The 18,279-nt window shown below is 36.9% G+C and overlaps 1 protein-coding gene across 1 annotated transcript; it reads right to left on the reverse strand.

Annotated features, from left to right (window-relative positions):
• Nucleotides 1-12,041: 12,041 nt before the first annotated feature.
• Nucleotides 12,042-16,920, reverse strand: pnpla1 (patatin-like phospholipase domain containing 1). The gene is made up of 9 exons (XM_022191762.2): nucleotides 16,568-16,920; nucleotides 16,231-16,463; nucleotides 16,073-16,138; nucleotides 15,778-15,990; nucleotides 14,789-14,852; nucleotides 14,474-14,668; nucleotides 14,104-14,221; nucleotides 13,450-13,566; nucleotides 12,042-13,311 (listed from the first exon to the last, which is right to left on the reverse strand). Exons 1-9 carry the CDS (start codon nucleotides 16,773-16,775, stop codon nucleotides 13,164-13,166), a joined length of 1,362 nt encoding a protein of 453 aa, XP_022047454.2. The 5' UTR covers nucleotides 16,776-16,920; the 3' UTR covers nucleotides 12,042-13,163.
• Between the last annotated feature and the right edge of the window lie 1,359 nt (nucleotides 16,921-18,279).

Consider the following 18,279-nt stretch of genomic DNA (forward strand, 5'->3'; position numbering starts at 1 on the left):
TACCATCTACAATCCTAAATCTAAATATCGTCTATCAAATCAACGAGGAGTGAAACAGCTTTTCATATTAATCCTTCTGTTTATTCATGCAGAATGTGTGTGTGTGTGTGTGTGTGTGTGTGTGTGTGTGTGTGTGTCCCATTTTCTCATGGCAGTGTGGAGTTCTAACCACATCCAGCGGAATCCTTGGCAAGGTTGGAATGAGTGACTAAAATTGTGTTCCATTACAGTCACTAGATAGCTCGTTAAAATTGTAATTGGTAACGTAATCCAAGGGATTACCCAAACTCAGTAATAGATACTTCCAGATTACTTTCCGCATTTGGTGTATAAACAAACGAGGTGTTTTACACGGATTTATGTCTGAATTTACAAATTATATAGTGTGTTTTCAATGTAGGACAACAACAAAAAATCTATAGTGCATGTATGCTTTTGCACTTTACAGACGTAAAAAAAAAAAATTCTTCCCTTTTTTAAGGATTCCTGTAGTTCCCATTCTCAAAACTGTTTTAGAAGTATTCATTTTATCTTCTTTTAGCACTTTTTGGGTTCCCAAAGGCACACATACATATAAACTAACATACGCAACCACAAAAAATGCTCATTTTCACACATTTACACATTGTATTAATGCAGATCCAGGCCAAAATAAGATTTGATTCTGCTCCTCCTTAGTGCATACCTACAGCATCTACTATCCAGTCAAGTCAGGATGCCTTTTCTTCACTGCGGTTTTTATCAATCAAGTGGAAATAAAGTGGCAACTCCGCTACCGTGGACTTTTCTTCAAAAAAATAAATAAAAAATTAAGCGAGCGTGAGTTTGGGTGATCGAGAGGTTAAAATTGCACAGTGGAAGATCCCTGTCAAGTTCTTAAAGTTGCATGAGAGTGCTCCATCATTAACGAGATGCTTTGATGGAAAGTTCCACAACTGAGTGAGAGATATGGGGAGTCGCTGGGATGACAGAAGACAGCGGAGGACACGATAGGAGTTATTTGGAGGGAGTTTGTGTGACACAGAGGGGCCACCCTGACAGAATAGAATAGAATAGAATAGAATAGAATAGCCTTATTGTCATCATACATGGCATGACGAAAATATAAATAGCTTCCGCTGGATGGTGCATAATAACAAGCACTAAGTTAGAAAATATCGACACTAAATAATAAAATCACATGTACATATATAACAAAACAATATTAAAAATGACAACATACGCAAAGGAGGCCAGATCTATACAATTCTGTGTGTGCATTTCTAAATAACTTCATTTGTTAATAATACTGTCACAATGTATCTATCTACAATACAAAAAACCACCTGAGTTAACGAAACGCCTGTCTTTTGTTTGTTGTTGCTTGGCATTTTTACTTAGTTATACTTGGGCTAATGTGAAGAACAATTGTGAGAATTCGATATTTCTAGAGCGAAAATCAAGATGTTGCACAATTACACATCAGACATCTCACTTAAACTGCATTTTCTTTGTGTTGCTATGACAGTAAATTGGCTTATCTTTGTCATTGTTATTGTAATAATTTTCACAACTTTGGTCACCATGACTGACTTAGCAATAAACCACGAAGGGCGAGTAACAGCAACGGAAATAAAGTGAAACAGAGGTGTTGATTCAAGTAAGGTCTCATCTTGAAATAGAAATGCTTATGCAGTTGGGTCGATATACGTATAATTGTGGGACGTTTTGTAACGTAGTTGACATTTTTGCTGTTTTCAGGCCTAAAATCAACATGGCCGCCTATAACCAAACACCACATGACATTTTTAGAGAAAGATTCTTCTAAAATATTATATATACAATTGAGTAAAATTGTAATTGAAAGTTATTTATAAAGAGGTTGTAGTAAACCTGTTGACATGTGAAAAATCCCCACTTGACTCACACACTACTTTATATTAAATAACTCAGAAAGCTTTGGAGTCTTGCCAGTTTTTTCTTCAGGAGGAAATGACATCATGTGGAGCAGGTCATGTGGTCTGGAATAAACACACTTCCTCGAGAGGTGTTTCTGTAATGGGTAACTTACTTGAAAGTAATTTCTCGGACACAGATGCAATTTTGTTATTTTTCACACAAAATTTGATATATTGGCAAAAAAGAAATATCTGTCATGATTGTCAAAACATTTTAATAAGCTAATTCTGTTTTTGTTTAGCTAATTAGAAGGTGGCTGTTATTAAATTCTTTTGAGCGATATCCAGTCTTTTTTTATGAATAAGTGATTGTTCCCATAATAAATAATTGTGGAATTTCTAAAGCGTGATCATAATGAACATAAAACCTTTTATTTTTTTTACTTTTAACAAAAATGTATGCAAGATACAGCCCATGGACTTCAAAAGTCACTCAATTACATATTGACCCAGTAGTCAAAGCAAGCATTACATGTATTTAAAAAAAATCTGACTTTTTAATGTTATTGCTCTTTTTAATAAAATACTTAGGTGTGTAAAAATTGGACAATCTCCATTTATGTGTTGTGTTGATTGTGGAGGAGGTGAGTTCTTACCTGGGTGAATTACTGATGATAGTCACTTGTGTGAGCAGGCAGGGAGGACCTCTCGGGAGGATAAAATGATCACTGATCATGAGGACACAAGTTGAGACGGATTGAAGGCCAGGCTGGGTGCCTTGGGGTGCTGGTAGCAAACGTTAAGACAGTCCAACTGGTGAGCTCTGTCTGTGTTAGCTGGGGAGGGTTCAAACTTCCTTTAGATAACGCAGGAACGTAAATTAATTTGTGTCTCTGGCCTGTATTATTAGTGTTTAACGTTGCAGCTTTACACCACTTCGTGCTGTCAAAAGTGAAATATGACGCTGGAATTGGCTTTTGTCAAACAAAAACTTCATTCAACCGGCGCTTCCTGGTCTGCCGGGACTCCCCATGTTCAGACCTCACAGGGGGGTGTCCGGTCCCACCTAAGTGACTCTTATCTTCATGTCAAATCTGCGTGTAATATTTCCTTGTATTTATTGTCTTTTATCAATTGTCTAAATTGTACTTTTAAGAATATAAAGTCCACCAAAAGCACTAAATTTTATGAATCCTAATTAATTACAGGGAACGTTCACGCCCCTTTAGGAATCCAAATGGTTTTGGCCCACCTACAGTTTGGACCAGCCCCTCCAGGTTGCTGTGCCGTTGCTAATTGAGCCCAGAGGCTGTACAGTATCCAGTGGTGTTGATTTTATGATTTGTAGTGCAATGTGTTTGGGCTGTGGGGTCATTTAATTTCAATTTAATTTATTTATTTAAACAGGAGAAATCCTGTTGTGATCATCCCCAAGATAAGTAGCATCAAATACAAAACTTAGTTATAAAATTACATAGTTAAAAAAATTAAAACACGAACAAAAAACAATGTAAAAAAATAATTTATAAGCCAGTTATGAAAAACAAGTGCATGTTGTGGAATCAGCCTCAAGAACTCACAGTTTTAATTTGATAGCTCTCAGTGAGATTAACTCAGTTAATTTCCAGTCTTTCTGCACCATATTCCATGCAAAAGGTGCAGAGTAAACATAAGACTTTTTGCCCAGTTCAGTATGAACACTTGGAACAGAAGTCACTGCCCGTTTTCCAGAGGAAATTTCTTAATAGTAGTCGTTCCTGAATGGTCCCTCATTGTTTTTAATGAACTAAATGAAATGCCATATATGTCTTTGTACTGTGACTTGCCTGTGACTTAGACTTGAATGACTTTATGAATCCCCAGAGGGAAATGAAGCTGTTACAGCAGCATGGATATTCAATAATGGATAAACAATAAGACCACACAGAATATTAGAGTATAAAATGAAGTTAAAAGAAGATAAAAATCTAGAAAATATGTTGACAAAAAACAACAGAATATACAAGAGTGATACAGAAATGTGCAAATGACAGATGAGTTTACAGATATAATGAGTACAGTTTAGAATGGCTTCATCAGCAGGCAGTGTGGTGTTTGTTCCCTGGCTTCTGAACACTGCAAGGGGTTAACAGAAGTGGTGGCAGCATCACACTACAGCAGTTACTACATGAAAACATTAAATCATGTCATCTAAAAAAAAAAATAAAAAAATAAAGGCTTATATTTTTAAAAAATCTATATTAATATAAGATCTATTGATAGGGTTGATGTTAGTATTTCAAAACATTTCCTATCTTGCCTGTAATCATGAATGTTACAATATATTAGTGTTTTTTTGCTTAGTTTTTTTTTCATGGAAGCGACTTGTAATACAATTTCAGATACACCAAAAGTGAATCTTGACATAAGCTGAACGTCTCATTAATGTTGGCTAGCTAAACCTTAGCTAACATTAGCTAACTAGTGTGTCTTTTGATATCCAAAGCTGGATAAATAGCTGAGGGCTTTCTGTTCTTTTACCAGTATAAATTGACAGATATTGTCTATTAGCTAACGGTCATGCGCAGCCCTGCAGCAGTGGGCCAACAGAGAAATGGTTGTTTTAGCAATCCGTAAAAGTCCTGATGCCACTGGGTACATTTTGATGTATGTCTCTATTCTAATCTTTTCTGTGGCTTGCATGGTTGAGTTTTGTCTTCTTTATACAAGCTTTTATAATAGACAACCCTTTTGATTTCTCTCAGTAATGCAGGAGATTTACCGGACAAGGAAAATGAACAATATCTAAATCCATGAAAAACTAAAAGCTTAGGTATTGTATTAGTCCAAATGTAAAGATAGTTATGGAACTCCGATTGGATTTCATTTGCAGAATCCGCACGAGCAAGAGAAGAGGCTATGAATGAAGTAATTTGAAAACTGTGCATATTAGACTTGTAGACTATGGTATTGGAGCCAGGACTCATACATGGGTCCCACAATGTATCTGGGTTTTGTTGTTAATTTAGCAATTAACAAGTAAATGAGAGCAAATGGCGTTTTTTGGCTGTTGTCTTTTTTTATTTTTATTTTAGGTGATTACTATTATACAGTATAATCAGTAAAGACACCTGACACCTAACCTAACACCTGAAACATTTGCTTAAATTATGACTTTTTAACTGTTAAAATAATTACAAGTAAAACAACATAAGCTGCTGTCTTTGCTGAGAACACATGCCTAGTTAAGACAAACAGATTATTTATATATAACACCTTCTCATGTTTTTTAAACCGTCTGTACAGTTTTCATAATAATACAAAATCATTGAGTTGCTGCAAAATTGCCCTAACCCTTTTGTGGTTGGTCAGAGCCGTTTGGTTGGATGAATGGAGAGGGGTGGTTGCACTGTTAAAATTTTTATATGGGAAATGGTTTCATTTAAAAACAATCTGCCAGAAAAGTAGTAGTTACTGGATTTAACTTAAACTCAATGAATAGACAAGTGTTCCTCTAACAAGCTTCAGTATTGGATGGAGAGATCAGGGCTGTAGTCAGTCTTTAGTCTGTCATAATAGCAGTCACACTGGGTCACCACTTTACCACTTCTCTTTGCCCCTGAGAGCAGTACAGTCATGGCTAGTACTGAGCAGGACATTACAGATGATGTAAAGTTCAGCATTTATAAGCTGTTCCATTAAGGGAGCAGAGTGGGGTCAGAATGGTGCCCATCAGCAGGCAGAATGAGGTCAGGAAAACAGTGAGGAGACAGCTTGTCGCCATTGTGTGGTACATGTTGTTTGTGCTGGTGTAATGGACTTACTTGAGTTATCCACAGAAATAAAGTTTAACAAGCAGGTGACTGTTTGGATTGAAAGACTCCATTTCACTGAAGCATTCCCTTGCACTCCACTGGTTTCACCCTGGAGAACAAGTTGACATCCATGACTATTTCTTAATTTGCAGTCCTGATAGATGTGCTGCATTGTATATATGTATGTATACACACATACATACATGCACATCCATACATTTTAAAATGTATATATACATTTTCTCTCTAAACTGGCATTAAATGTTTCACTATAAAGCAAATCACCCTTCTAGCCTTTCTGTAGCTCATATTCTGATTCAGCAGGGATAATAGAAAGCTTTATTTCTTTTAATTTGGCAGTTCCTGTGATATTCTCCTGACAGCTTGGACAACCTCTTCAGTGTTGACTTTATCTCCAAGCTTGATCTCTCTGGCACCAGAAGTGTTCTCTACTCTAATTGTCCGATGACAAAGACCCCACTGAGGACAGATCCTTCCCCGAGAAAATTTTCCACAAAGTTGTTCTTAGATGCAATAATTCAGAGAATCCTTTCATCTTGAGCAAAAAAGTTAGAAATAAAAACATACGGACACAATCATCTCAACTGTGCCCTGGTTTGGTTGTCAGCCGTATTTATTGCTGATTAAATCATCTTCTTGTGCGACCAATTCAGAACAAAATTGCATTTCATTGCAGCCAGTCATGAGATATAGTGTCATACTGAACTACAGCCTTTCATAAACTAAGCAGAACAAGGTCAAGGTTTATCCTCATGGTCTTTCATTCCAAATACATGTAAAAATCTAACCATTAATTTAAGTAACACTGAAACAACTATCCTGCAATTCTCCAACCATGATCCTTGTAGATTCTTTTCAGTCAAACCTCCTCCTCACAACATGTGGAAACAGTGTCAATGTCTTCCAGGCCTATTGTTAACATCTCCTGTCATTTTAAACTGCCAACTATTGCTCTGATTGTGGAAATTGGTATTTTTGACTGTTTAGACATTGTCTTACATTCATATCCAAATTTGTGCAACTCAGCTTTTCCTCCCACATTGCCACAGTATTTCTCAAGATGATACTAATAACTAAGAATATCTGAACTGTGAAACAGCGATTAATGGTTGAATACTTAAAAGTTTCTAACTAAGCAGGTGAATTTGAAAGTATGACTGCAAATATACTTCTGTTCAATTTTAAACGTATGATTTTCCACAGCTGCTAGCACACATGTTTGGGAGATGTTTCTTTTTTGTTTGTTTTCAGTAATTTTACTTAAGTGAAAAGGTCAAATTTTGTGAACACTTTGAGTAAAAGGTCTGTTTAATAGTCTGTTTTGCTCATATTCACCATGGAAGCAGATAATTCTGGAGGGCCCTGTTCACTACAGCAGTTTTTCTCTGATTAATTCTTTTTATATTTCACAGCCAAAGGAGATGGGATCTCTGTGGAGCAGAAATCCCATCTACACTGTAAACCCGAATGCTCAAATTAATCAAAAAATATGATTCCCATTTAATTAAATAACGTTAGGATGTTCAACTTAATTAATTTTTTTTAATTTAATGACGCATGTGTCCAATGTTTTGCACATTAAATCAGTCATTTTGATTAGTGCTTACTTGATTTTTTAATTAACTTAAAATTATATGATTCATCTTGCATTAGCATTTTTTTAAATTTATAATGAATTAATATTTTCAACTATCCAACATCTAACAATTGCATTATACAACATTTGTATCATTATTTTTCAAGATTACAGGACTATAATCGCCAATATCAAAACACTTTAAACATAAAGGGCTTTATTATAACATTGTGTAAACATATATGTACTTTTAATGTAATGTCTTAAAACTAAAGGTATAGTACTATACTCCTTTTCATATTTGTTGTATTTAAAAGCGCAGACTTTATAAGGCTGCAGTACTTGTGCCCGTGAGTGGGTAATTTTTTGGGACTTTAGATGCGCGTTTCACGTGGGGCTGCTCTACATCACACAGAAGCCTGCATCGATGCTGCCTATCAAGAAGGTTATCACCAACTTCTCCTTGCTGTTGAGTCTGTTTCATACAGGCATGACCCATACACTCTGCACAACAGTTTGCACTCTCACGCCAGCAGCTCATAGAGCTCATTATAACTCCAGGAAGATAGAAAAAATAATTGTTAAAGTTCTATGTTTTTAATTATTTTGTAATCAAAATCTTTAATTGTTAAAGTTCTAAAATTTTAGTTATTTTGTAATTAAAGATTTTGATTACAAAATAATTAAAAACATAGAACTTTAACAATTATTTTTTTTAATCTTTCTGGAATTACATATTTTAATTACCTAACACTCACGTAAATTAAAAAAACAATGTACTATGTAGTTAAAATTATAAATTTACAGCAATCAAAAAATTAAAAACACTGAAACTTAAAAAAGGTTAGGCAGCCGTTTACATCAACTTTTTTAATTTCTGCTAAATTATTCGGGTTTACAGTGTATAGATTGGATCTATAAACCACAAATGGATTAGTCAATATTTACACAGCCATATTTACAGTTGTTTACCATATTTACTCAGAAACATTTCTAATTTAAACAGAATTTTTTTTCTGTCTCTCTGGAACGACTCAGTTGATAAGTTGAAAAAGATTTAAATGATTAAGTCGCATAATTAATTTTTTATACAGACGTGATTAGAAAATGTAATATCTAGTACATGCTTTAGTAAGCATAAAAATAAAAATTCAAACATGATTTTCATTACTAATGTTAACGTTATAGGCGTTAAAGCTGGGCTCTGTAGGCAGTGCACACATAGCACTCACTAGGAACGGCTTTCTAAATTAAAAGGATGATTAGATGTGGTTTTAAGATGTCAAGGGAGCAGAGGTTGTAAAGAGTGGAACAGTCAGAATTAAGACTAATGGAACACTGCCAGTCGGTTTTACAAAGAAGGGACACCCCTTAGTGTGGAGCTTCATCACCATAAGAGACTTTCTCTCAGTCTAATCAACCAGGCTCTAAATTTAGAAGATACCCGAAGATACCCGAAGAGGCAGAAGAAAAGATTAGAAACAAAAACAACCTGTCAATCTGCTGCTGTTTATTAGTCCGTTGTATGACAGGATCCTGCTGAGGGTCTGAGATCACACAGACATACACACAGAGTCTTTCATTAAAGCATGCAAGTTGTCACTGGTGAAACCTGACAACATCTGTTTCAGTCTGCTGATTGAGTAACTGACTTAATCTAAATGATCCCTTCCAGATAAACGCAGATTACCCACGTTCAAGACAGACACAAAGTGATACTCGCATATGCTCTGGGCGTCTAAAGGTGGAGAATTTTCTAGAACTTGTTTGCTGTTTCTTGGGATGACGTGATATTTATACAAGTATCGCAAGAGTCTACAGCCAAAACTGGTATGACTCAGGCGGATAGCAATCAGTTTTCTTAGTATTTCTTTAAAAAATATCACATTAAAATGTCCCCCTGCTGATGGAGCCAGAAGAAAGGTTATGGGAACAGCAAGAGTCATCCACAGAATATCCAAATTTCACAGTGGTTTGTCCAATAGTTGTTGAGACATTTCAGTCTGTACATGTTGCACTGACTTCAGGACTCTACTGCTCCTGGAGCTAAGTGAACAAAGAGTCATACAGTGATGTCTGTCTGTCCTGTGATGTGTTCTACTTGTTCTTTGAAGGTTGTGTTCTTTGTGAACTGCTTCATGTAAACACAGCAAATGATGCACTGAATGGAAAGCAGAGGGGAATGCTCACAGTGCTGCTAGTTAAAAATTAGTAACTGGTATATCTGGCATTACAATGTTATTTAATTTACGAAGACTTTTGTGAAATTTCCATGCACATTGTCACAGATAATCTATAACTCTGGGATTGTGGCAATGCTTTGTGCTGGTTTGAGTTGTAAATGTGTGCTTGTGATAAGAAGAAAAAGTTGATGGGGTTGACACTTGATGCTCTTTATGAAAACTTGTGGATTCTTTACATTTTCCAATTCATCTGTGGTTTCTCTTTCCTGTACTCCATTTCCCTTCTGTGTCTGTTCTCATGAAAGTGCAAATTGACTGCGTTCATGCAGAGCGTATATCCAAGGGGCTTCTCACTCATACAATCAGTCTTCAGTGATGTTGTTGTATGTCCTTTACGTCACATGAACACACTATGCGAAATGTAACTAAAAGAAGAATTCCTGGTGTTTTTGTTCCTGTGGTTTTTATTGATCTGTGTGCATGTGGTGTGTTTTGTTTTTTGGAAGCACATCCATCAGTCAGCCAGTGCTTTGTCAGGCATTAAATGTCAAAACCAGTTTTCATCATCTCAAGGAGTGGTAAGGCAATGACACTCTGTCAGTATGAAATCAACCAGGCTGTTCCCCCTCTGCTCTGTTTCACACGCAGCATGCCACACCTATTTATGAATATCAGAAATTACAAAAACAACACCTACTAACAATTGTGTGTCTGCATATGTGTCGTTCTAAATACTCTGTTCACTACCAGGTGGATTAGTGAAAAGGTCATGTACATGAGACAGGAAACAGTCGGTGCTTGTCGGTAATTTTAGCCATGCCAAGCATTTTCTTAAATTCATTTTGACAGTCAGGGGAAGGGGAGCTTTCACTTGAATTTTTTTTTTTTTAAATTAGCAGATTTTTTTTGGCATATCCTAAATGTATGAACCCATGCATGCTTCACTTATACAGACACCGCCTCATGTCTCTGCTCTGTTTTTACAAAGCCAGCTGGTTGCCAGCTGACTGGCTGGATCAGTGGCTGATGTAGAAACAGGAGCAGATGTGTGTGTTATCCGTATGATCCATCCGCGCTCATTATATAAGAGGATCTCTCTGCAGGTAACAGGCCATCTGCATGAAAAAGGACATGAAGCTCAGAGATCAAAATGTGTGTTCCAGCTCTGTGCCAACACATGTTACCGTTCAGGCAGGAGTGCGAAAAGTGGATTAGCCAATCAAGCGAGCATGGGCTGTAATTTAAGGGGTTAAGACCATCACAGGTTCAAACCCATGTAAGTACCTTTGGTGCATTTTTCTCATTGGTGGCCTTCTGCAACCTCTACTCTGTCTGTAATAAATGTATAAAAAATACTCACAAATGTGTGTCTGTAGCAGGAGTGAGGTCAAAAGATTAGTGGATTTTATAATTCCGTAGTTCAACAAGAGGGTTAACACAGCCTAACTTTGTTTCATCCTTGTGATCAGTGATGTATTTTGCTGGCTTTCGTAGTTCTTCTCAAATATGATGTTTTTAAATGTCACCTTTTAATCCATTTGAAAAGGAGCCTACTTTAAATGGAAGGCACAGTTCCAAATCAACAAATTAAAAGCTTTCTTTAAAAATTCCTTCCACCTCAAGGTGTCCAAAGAAAACCATTGTTTTTGTGTTGGTTTGATGCTTGCTCTCTCAGCTGGGTTGGTTCTTGTAGATCTGGCAGACTTTCTGATCCCTCAGCCTGGTGAATTCCTAATTAACCCTCCTGTTGTCTTCATTTACGGGCACCAAAAATATTCCTTCCTTGTCTGAAAAAAAAATCCAAAAATTCCCAAACATTTCTGAAAAAACCTTCAGGAAGAAAATTCCAATAATTCATTGAAAGTTTCCCTTAAAAGTATGACTTTAACATAATCCCCCAAATTAGGCAAGAAAATATTTTCAAAAAATTAGTAAAAGTCTTCCAAACAAATCCTACAGATATCTAAAGTGATTACATATATCAGTAAAACTTCAAATATTTTCTTTAAGAACATTCACAAAAAAATGATGTTTTTGTGAATGTTCTTAAGAAACATTTTTAACATTTCTTTTTTTTCCCACCAAAAAAATCTTCAAATATTTCCCCAAAATGTTGAAAATGTGGACATTAGAAGTTTCACTGTAATTTTTCCCCCCCGTATTTTCAAACTTTAAAACGGATCAGTTTGGACCCTCAGGACAACACGAGGGTTAACACAGCCTAATTTTATTTCATCCTTGTGATCAGTAATTTATTTTGCTGGTTTATTGTGAAGAAACATATCTGCTCAAACAAGCATCATCAAAACAACAGTGTTCTCACTCATATGTCTGTTGCAGAGAGCAAACAAGACATAATGGTAACTAAAATGCCCACATAATGCCCCCCTCCCTCCTTTTTATAATTATAACTATCTGCTAAATTAAAAATTATTACAGTCACATAAGTCAGTTGTCCTTAAAAGAGTGACTCTTATCCTTTGGGTGAGAAAGAGAAGTTTAGCTACAAGTTTCTCAGATTAAATCAATTGTAGCAAGCTGGGCTGAAAGTTAACATATAACATAATACAAACAGAAAATACGAATCAAATCAGAGCAGCATTGTTTATTGATTTCACAAAAGATATTCAAAACACTTTGGACTTGGTTAAAATGTGCTACAACACAGCAAAAGGAAGTGAAACGTCATGTCAAGTTAAAGCCAATGATGAAAAGTTTATGCTGAAAGTGTCAAAGAGGGAAAAAATGTACCACAGAGCCAAAGCCTTTTTGTGTTTAAGCAACAGACACAACAATATGTGGAAGATTCTTAGTGCTGATTATACTATCTAATGGATGTAGCATAGAATGTATTTAAAGATTATAGTTATATCGTCGTACAATATACAGTCAGCTTATTATAAGTCAGCAGTTATAGGAGTTAATAAACATACGGGTTAGACAAAAAATTACAAATAGCACCACATCAGGTCCAGCTTTCACTTTCAATGTCTTTATACCTTGTGCCACCTTCAGACTTCAGACCAGTCTGTATCTCTCTACTGAGCCATACATTCAGTATAATGTTGACTGTATCAGAACCAGTCCTGCTAGAAGCGGGTCTCAGTGGAGGTCTGCACTACATAACTAGCTTGCATAAAATAAACTCTTTGAATAAACTCCTTTCAACTTTTCAGTGCAGTCAGTGGGCATGTACACTCATAGAGGCTTTGATATTTCACAATATACATGTGACCAGCTGTACAAAGAATACGGTGTTTACATTTCCGGTTGGTCAGCTTTCGACGTAAACTGTAACTTTGGATTCTTGTAATCCGCAAATAGAGAGTTTATTGTCACTTTACTTCACTGCACTGCATAGCTCAGTTGTCCTGGATGACTCTTTTTCGACATTGTGAATACCTCATACTGTTTGCTGCTACTGGTCAGTTTATTGTTTCCCCATTTTGTTTTGTTTATTATACGTCACCTTTGGTTTGTCCTAAAACTATGTGTAATTCTTGAACCCAATGCATGCTACTACCCTTGTATCCTTGTACTTGCCCTGTGCTGCTGCAATACCTGAATTTCCCCTCTGGGGATCAATAAAGGATTATCTTATCTTATCTTATCTTATCTTATCTTATCTTATCTTATCTTATCTTATCTTATCTTATCTTATCTTATCTTATCTTATCTTATCTTATCTTATCTTATCTTATCTTATCTTATCTTATCTTATCTTATTAGTCTGCAGTCTCCTGCTCCTGACATCTTCTGAATGTGAGGAAAGCTTGTTTTGAGGTGATGGCTGCTTCTGGCCTCCTGTAGCTTCAAACTGCGTCGACAGCCACTGCAGCATCAGGATGATGGGCATGACCCTAAAACACAGAGAAGGCCGAAGTGTGGAGTTCAGTCAAGTTCAAGTTCAAATTAGTAGTCAAAGAAGTAAGTAATGATCCTGAAAGAATCCAGCAAAAATTCCCAGAGCAATAATTCAGCTAAGGACATCACCTCACCTGTCCTGTATGTTCTTCTTGAGGGTACAGACAACCGTAGTGAGAAAGAATAAGATACAAAGTCTGATGCTGTGCCAAGTCCAGCCAATCAGCTCAGGCCTGAACAGAAGCTGCAGTCTGAGGGAAACAAAGAAGATGCACTAAAGCACAGCAAGTCAAATTACAATGTTCTTTTAACTGATAAATAATGTTTGTGTCTCTGTACAACAAAATGATCCAGCTGCTCTCATAACTTGAACGTAAATACACTGATCTAAAGACTTACCAAAATCAATGCCGTTGTCAGAAAAAAAATGTGATGTGGCTTGGGTTGATCTGCATGAGTGTTCTAAGAATGCTAGATCTATCTTAAAACAATATTTTGACAATTTGAGATAGTCTTATTTGTTTTTGTTTTTTTCAGGGTGATAAGTGAGATGAGATCAATTACTCTCTAAAAACTAAAAACACGAGAAGCTAAATTAAACGCTAAACCGGCATTCAGGTGGCTAAAGGTCAAAAAACAGTTGAAAACACTTAGCTGCTACCACCATGTCCTGATCCTTTTAGAGTTAAATTAACACATAATATCTTGTTTTCCTAATCTGTACAACAAAATGGATTTACAGGAAAGCTGTGTGCTGGGTTCTGTGTTGTGTTTGGTGTATTTATTACCTGTGCCTGCTCTGGAGTACAACACTGATCAGCAGCGTGAGAGGCAGAAGAAGGTAGGACAAGACTCTCGCAGGGAGCCCAAACATGTTTAGATAAGTCACCATATTACTCAGCAACCCTGAAATACAAAAATAAATAAGAAATAGTAATTATAGTGATTGTCTTTGCATCAGTTTCAACTCTTAAATGAATGAAAAACAACCATAACGTATAAGTTCAAGTGACAATAAAAGCTGTTCTAATGGTGTCAAATGATGTTTACATAAGGAAATCTAAATCCAGATTCTTAAATGTAAAGAAATTAGAACAGGCAGCAAAATGCTGTTTGTTTGATACTTGGTGTGTCTTTGCATGTTCATTCCAGCCATACCATTCTGTATCATGTCAAAATGGAGAGGATATCTGGTGAGTTCCTGCTCCATGGACTTGTCCATCTGCTTGGATGTGTTGTCTGTCAATGATGTCAGACTGATGGGCTCCTTTTCCACCATGGTCTCCTCTTCGTGCTTTTTGGGGGTCTCCGGGTGCATCCATTCATTATTGTGCTTAAAGCTAAGTGGGGACACTTTGTGTAGCATCAAATATGGGGCAAAACATATGAGGGAAAAACATGAAAGATGAATTAAGGTCACATCCAGTGCACACATTACTAAATATTAACAGTGTTTTTAACTGTGTAATTTACCACCACTGCTCAGAAGGAAGTTAACGCCGTCTTTGTAGCCACCGTGGAAGGCTTGCTCCAGAGCCTACAGAGAAAACAAGAAAAGTGCTCGGAGAGTGCAGTACTCCACCAAGGCTGTTCATTCCCCAGATGGCATTGTCAAAAATGTAGCTTTTTTTTTTTTTCAAAATGCAGCATTTCTTTGTGAGTTATTGATGATCAGAAATCATGGCAACACAGAATGTGGCCATTTACTGTAGGTGCATCCACAAACAAATGACCTTGTGCTGAGCTCAGGTGTGTGTTATGCATGTGTACTTTATGCACGGACAACGGATCGTGTGACCTAAATATGTAGCAGGCGGCAGGAATTGCTGGGACTTGGAAAAACATCCACAGTTTAATCAGTTGTTTCTTGTATCATTTCATAAGTTCGCAACAGTTGATTTGTTGTAGGACTGTAATCGTGTGATCGTCAGCAGGCAGCTGACATAGTGTTCACTTGTAGTCATAGTTACAGTGACGCCGTGCCGCTAGCTCATGATGATACAAAAATCTTCAACAAATCTGTGGAGCCACATCACTGCCAAAATCTAATCACTTGTGTCATTTCTGACCTTCTCTGAAAATGTCATCCAAATCTGTTAGTTTTTAAATAATGTAAAAATATTACTTAATGTTTTTAAGATTACTTAAACAGACAGACAACCAGAAAGACAGATAAACAGACAAACCAATGACGATCATCATATAACTTCACTGCATTGCTTGGTCGAATAAAAAACAACACACGGACACAAATGAATTTCAGAGAGTAGCTGTTGCTCTTCATTCACACTAATTCATCAACAGATGTAAAGGTAATGGCCAATTAGGATTGCCATATGGTTATAGGTTTGTCTGTAGTATAAAACTGACAAACTGACAGAAAATGGGACTTTCTGAATCAGCACACTTTACTATGCTGCGTTGGTAAAACTGTTCATGTGTGTGTGGTGTTGGGGTCTGACCTCCACAGTCACAGGGAAAAGGGCGTTGATGACCCTTAAGCTGTTCGCCATGTTGCCTTTGAGAACGCTCCCACTTGTTACCACGTCCCACATGCAAGGTGTGTCAGTCGGGCAGATGTCAGTCTCTCCAGAGAACGGACACACCGTCAGTGTGTTACATGGGGATACAGTCAGGACAGGCTGCATGCCGGTAAAGGCTCCGTCCAAATAACGCTGTCAGAAAAGATCACATGTATTACAACGCAAATTAAACAAAGTGGGTGAATTAAGCGCCAGAAGGCTGGCAAGTACTCACTACTCCTTTGAAGGATGGGGGCAGAAAACCACAGTACCCAGGTACATAGCAGCTGCAGAGCAAAGCCTATGGATGACATACAACAACTGTTAGTTATTTCAGTTATTTTGTTTATAGTCTGCTTTGAGTCCTTACAAATGGCTGTAGTGCAAACGGACTTGTACTATATCTTCCTTGGAGTGGAACTCAGTCATGACGACGTGCTTGCCATCAGTCAGGCGAGTCATAGCGATGGCTAGACGACCACCGGTCAGTTGGTGAGCATCATGGGGAAGATATTTGTTCACAATGCACTCTAAACAGTGGAAAAGATTGACTGAGGGGTTCAACGGTCCAAGTGTAGAAGCCTTCACCTGTTTGGCAAAATGAATGATCTCATCCCGCATGGCAACTTAAAAAAGAAAAAAAAAGGGAAAAAAAGGACTTTGAGTCAGAAATAACAATTTTATCCCACAGAGGTAAATTTAGAACAAAGGACAGGCTAGAGGTACTTACTCAGGTTAATTTCACACACCACAGCAGCTGCTACCAGAGATCCAGCAGACGCGCCAAGCACAGAAGGTGCATTGTGTAGTATCCAGGGCGCATGATTTAGGAAGCACTGGGCCACCCCTAACTGGTAGGTGGCCAGAAATCCAGATCCGGAGAAGGAGATGGAGCGAGGATTTTCTTGATAATGACAACTGGAAACACCAGGGGCCATTTTCCCAAAGATCTTCTGATAAGTTCAGTCTCTTTCTTCACTGGTGGAAAGTAGTAGTGCAGAGATGGAGTATCCAGCGAGAACTGGGGACAACTTTCACAATCAGTGCCTTTGAATAGCTTCGCCACAATTAGAAATGCTGCATTGGTTATGCCCATGTGATATAGAACAGGCAAATCTCAATGGCTTTTTGTCTGTTTCTATGGAGATATTACAAGGAAAACTAAACCACTATTTCCAAAGCGGGCCAACCCACATGAAAAATATATGACTAATAAATCATTACATTTTGAATCATATCAGATTGAACAGATCCTACTGAGGACAACATCAATATCTTTATCTGGTTCTTTTGGATCATTTTAGTATGCTTTTGTTTATTCCAACAATAAACAATATATATAAAAAAATTATTAGACCGCTCTTGTTTTCTTCAGTTTCTTGTTCATTTTAATGCTTGATACAACTAAAGGTCCATTTGTTTGGAGAAATATAATGACAACAACAAAAATAGCTCATCAGAGTTTAATTTAAGAGCTGATATCTAGACATTTTCTATGTTTTTCTTGATAATAACCAAAATCACCTAAATTCTTCTATCATTAGCTATGGCATTGTACTGCCAAAAACAGCTTTTAGGCATTTCATGTTTTCTTTTCTGTCTGTTTTAGTCACATGATACACACAGGAGTTAGGAATTGAATAAATTACTGCAGCCATGCGTCTTGGCATGCTCTCCACCAGCTTCTGACATTGTTCTGCTGTCACAGCAGCCCATTTCTGTTGCACAAATTCAAACGAATTTGCTTTGTTTTTGAGCTTTTGGTTCTCCGTTTTGCGTTTGATGATTTTCCACAGGTTTTCAGTTGGATTTAGATCTGGTGATTGAGCAGGCCAAGGTATGGTTCCAATGTTCTGGTTCTCCATCCAGGCTTGAATTAACCTTGCTGTGTGTCAAGGGGCATTGTCTTGTTGGAAAATGCAGTCACTGGAAGCAGGAAAGAGTTTTCCAGCTGTTCATTCTCCCTTCACACAATTGCATTTGCCCTGTTCCACCCATCCTGAACCTACCCCAGATGGTCACTGCTCCATCTCCATGTTTTACTGTAAGGCCAAGATAATCTGGAAAACAGGGGTGGTCTAATAATTTTTTCATATATATATCTATATATCTATATATATATATATATATATATATATATATATATATATATATATATATATATATATATATATATATATATATATATATATATATATATATATGTATATATATATATGAAGAAATATATAGCAATTTAAATAATTTTATTTGTAATTAAATGCACAACTTCCTTTTCTGTGTTGTATCACAGATAATGTTATTTATCAGCAGCTGAGCCACCGGTAATCATTTCTTTCCACAATCTATGCTTACCATGCTACCACAGCACCCCCTGCAGGTACATCTTTGACCCTACAATAGGTGAGAGTGAGCTCTGTCAATGTGTGAGGACCACCTAGT

Source organism: Acanthochromis polyacanthus, chromosome 6, assembly GCF_021347895.1.
Source record: "Acanthochromis polyacanthus isolate Apoly-LR-REF ecotype Palm Island chromosome 6, KAUST_Apoly_ChrSc, whole genome shotgun sequence".
NCBI classification, from domain to species: domain Eukaryota; kingdom Metazoa; phylum Chordata; class Actinopteri; family Pomacentridae; genus Acanthochromis; species Acanthochromis polyacanthus.

What these genes read in the sequence shown, in the direction of transcription:
- pnpla1 (XM_022191762.2), bottom strand. Translation starts at nt 16,775, where the DNA reads ATGGCCCCTGGTGTTTCCAGTTGTCATTATCAAGAAAATCCTCGCTCC. An exon ending in TTTTCCCTGTGACTGTGGAG is followed by an intron (nt 14,853 to 15,777) that starts GTCAGACCCCAA and finishes TTTTCTCTGTAG; the next exon opens with GCTCTGGAGCAAGCCTTCCA. An exon ending in GTACTCCAGAGCAGGCACAG is followed by an intron (nt 13,567 to 14,103) that starts GTAATAAATACA and finishes TGTTTCCCTCAG; the next exon opens with ACTGCAGCTTCTGTTCAGGC.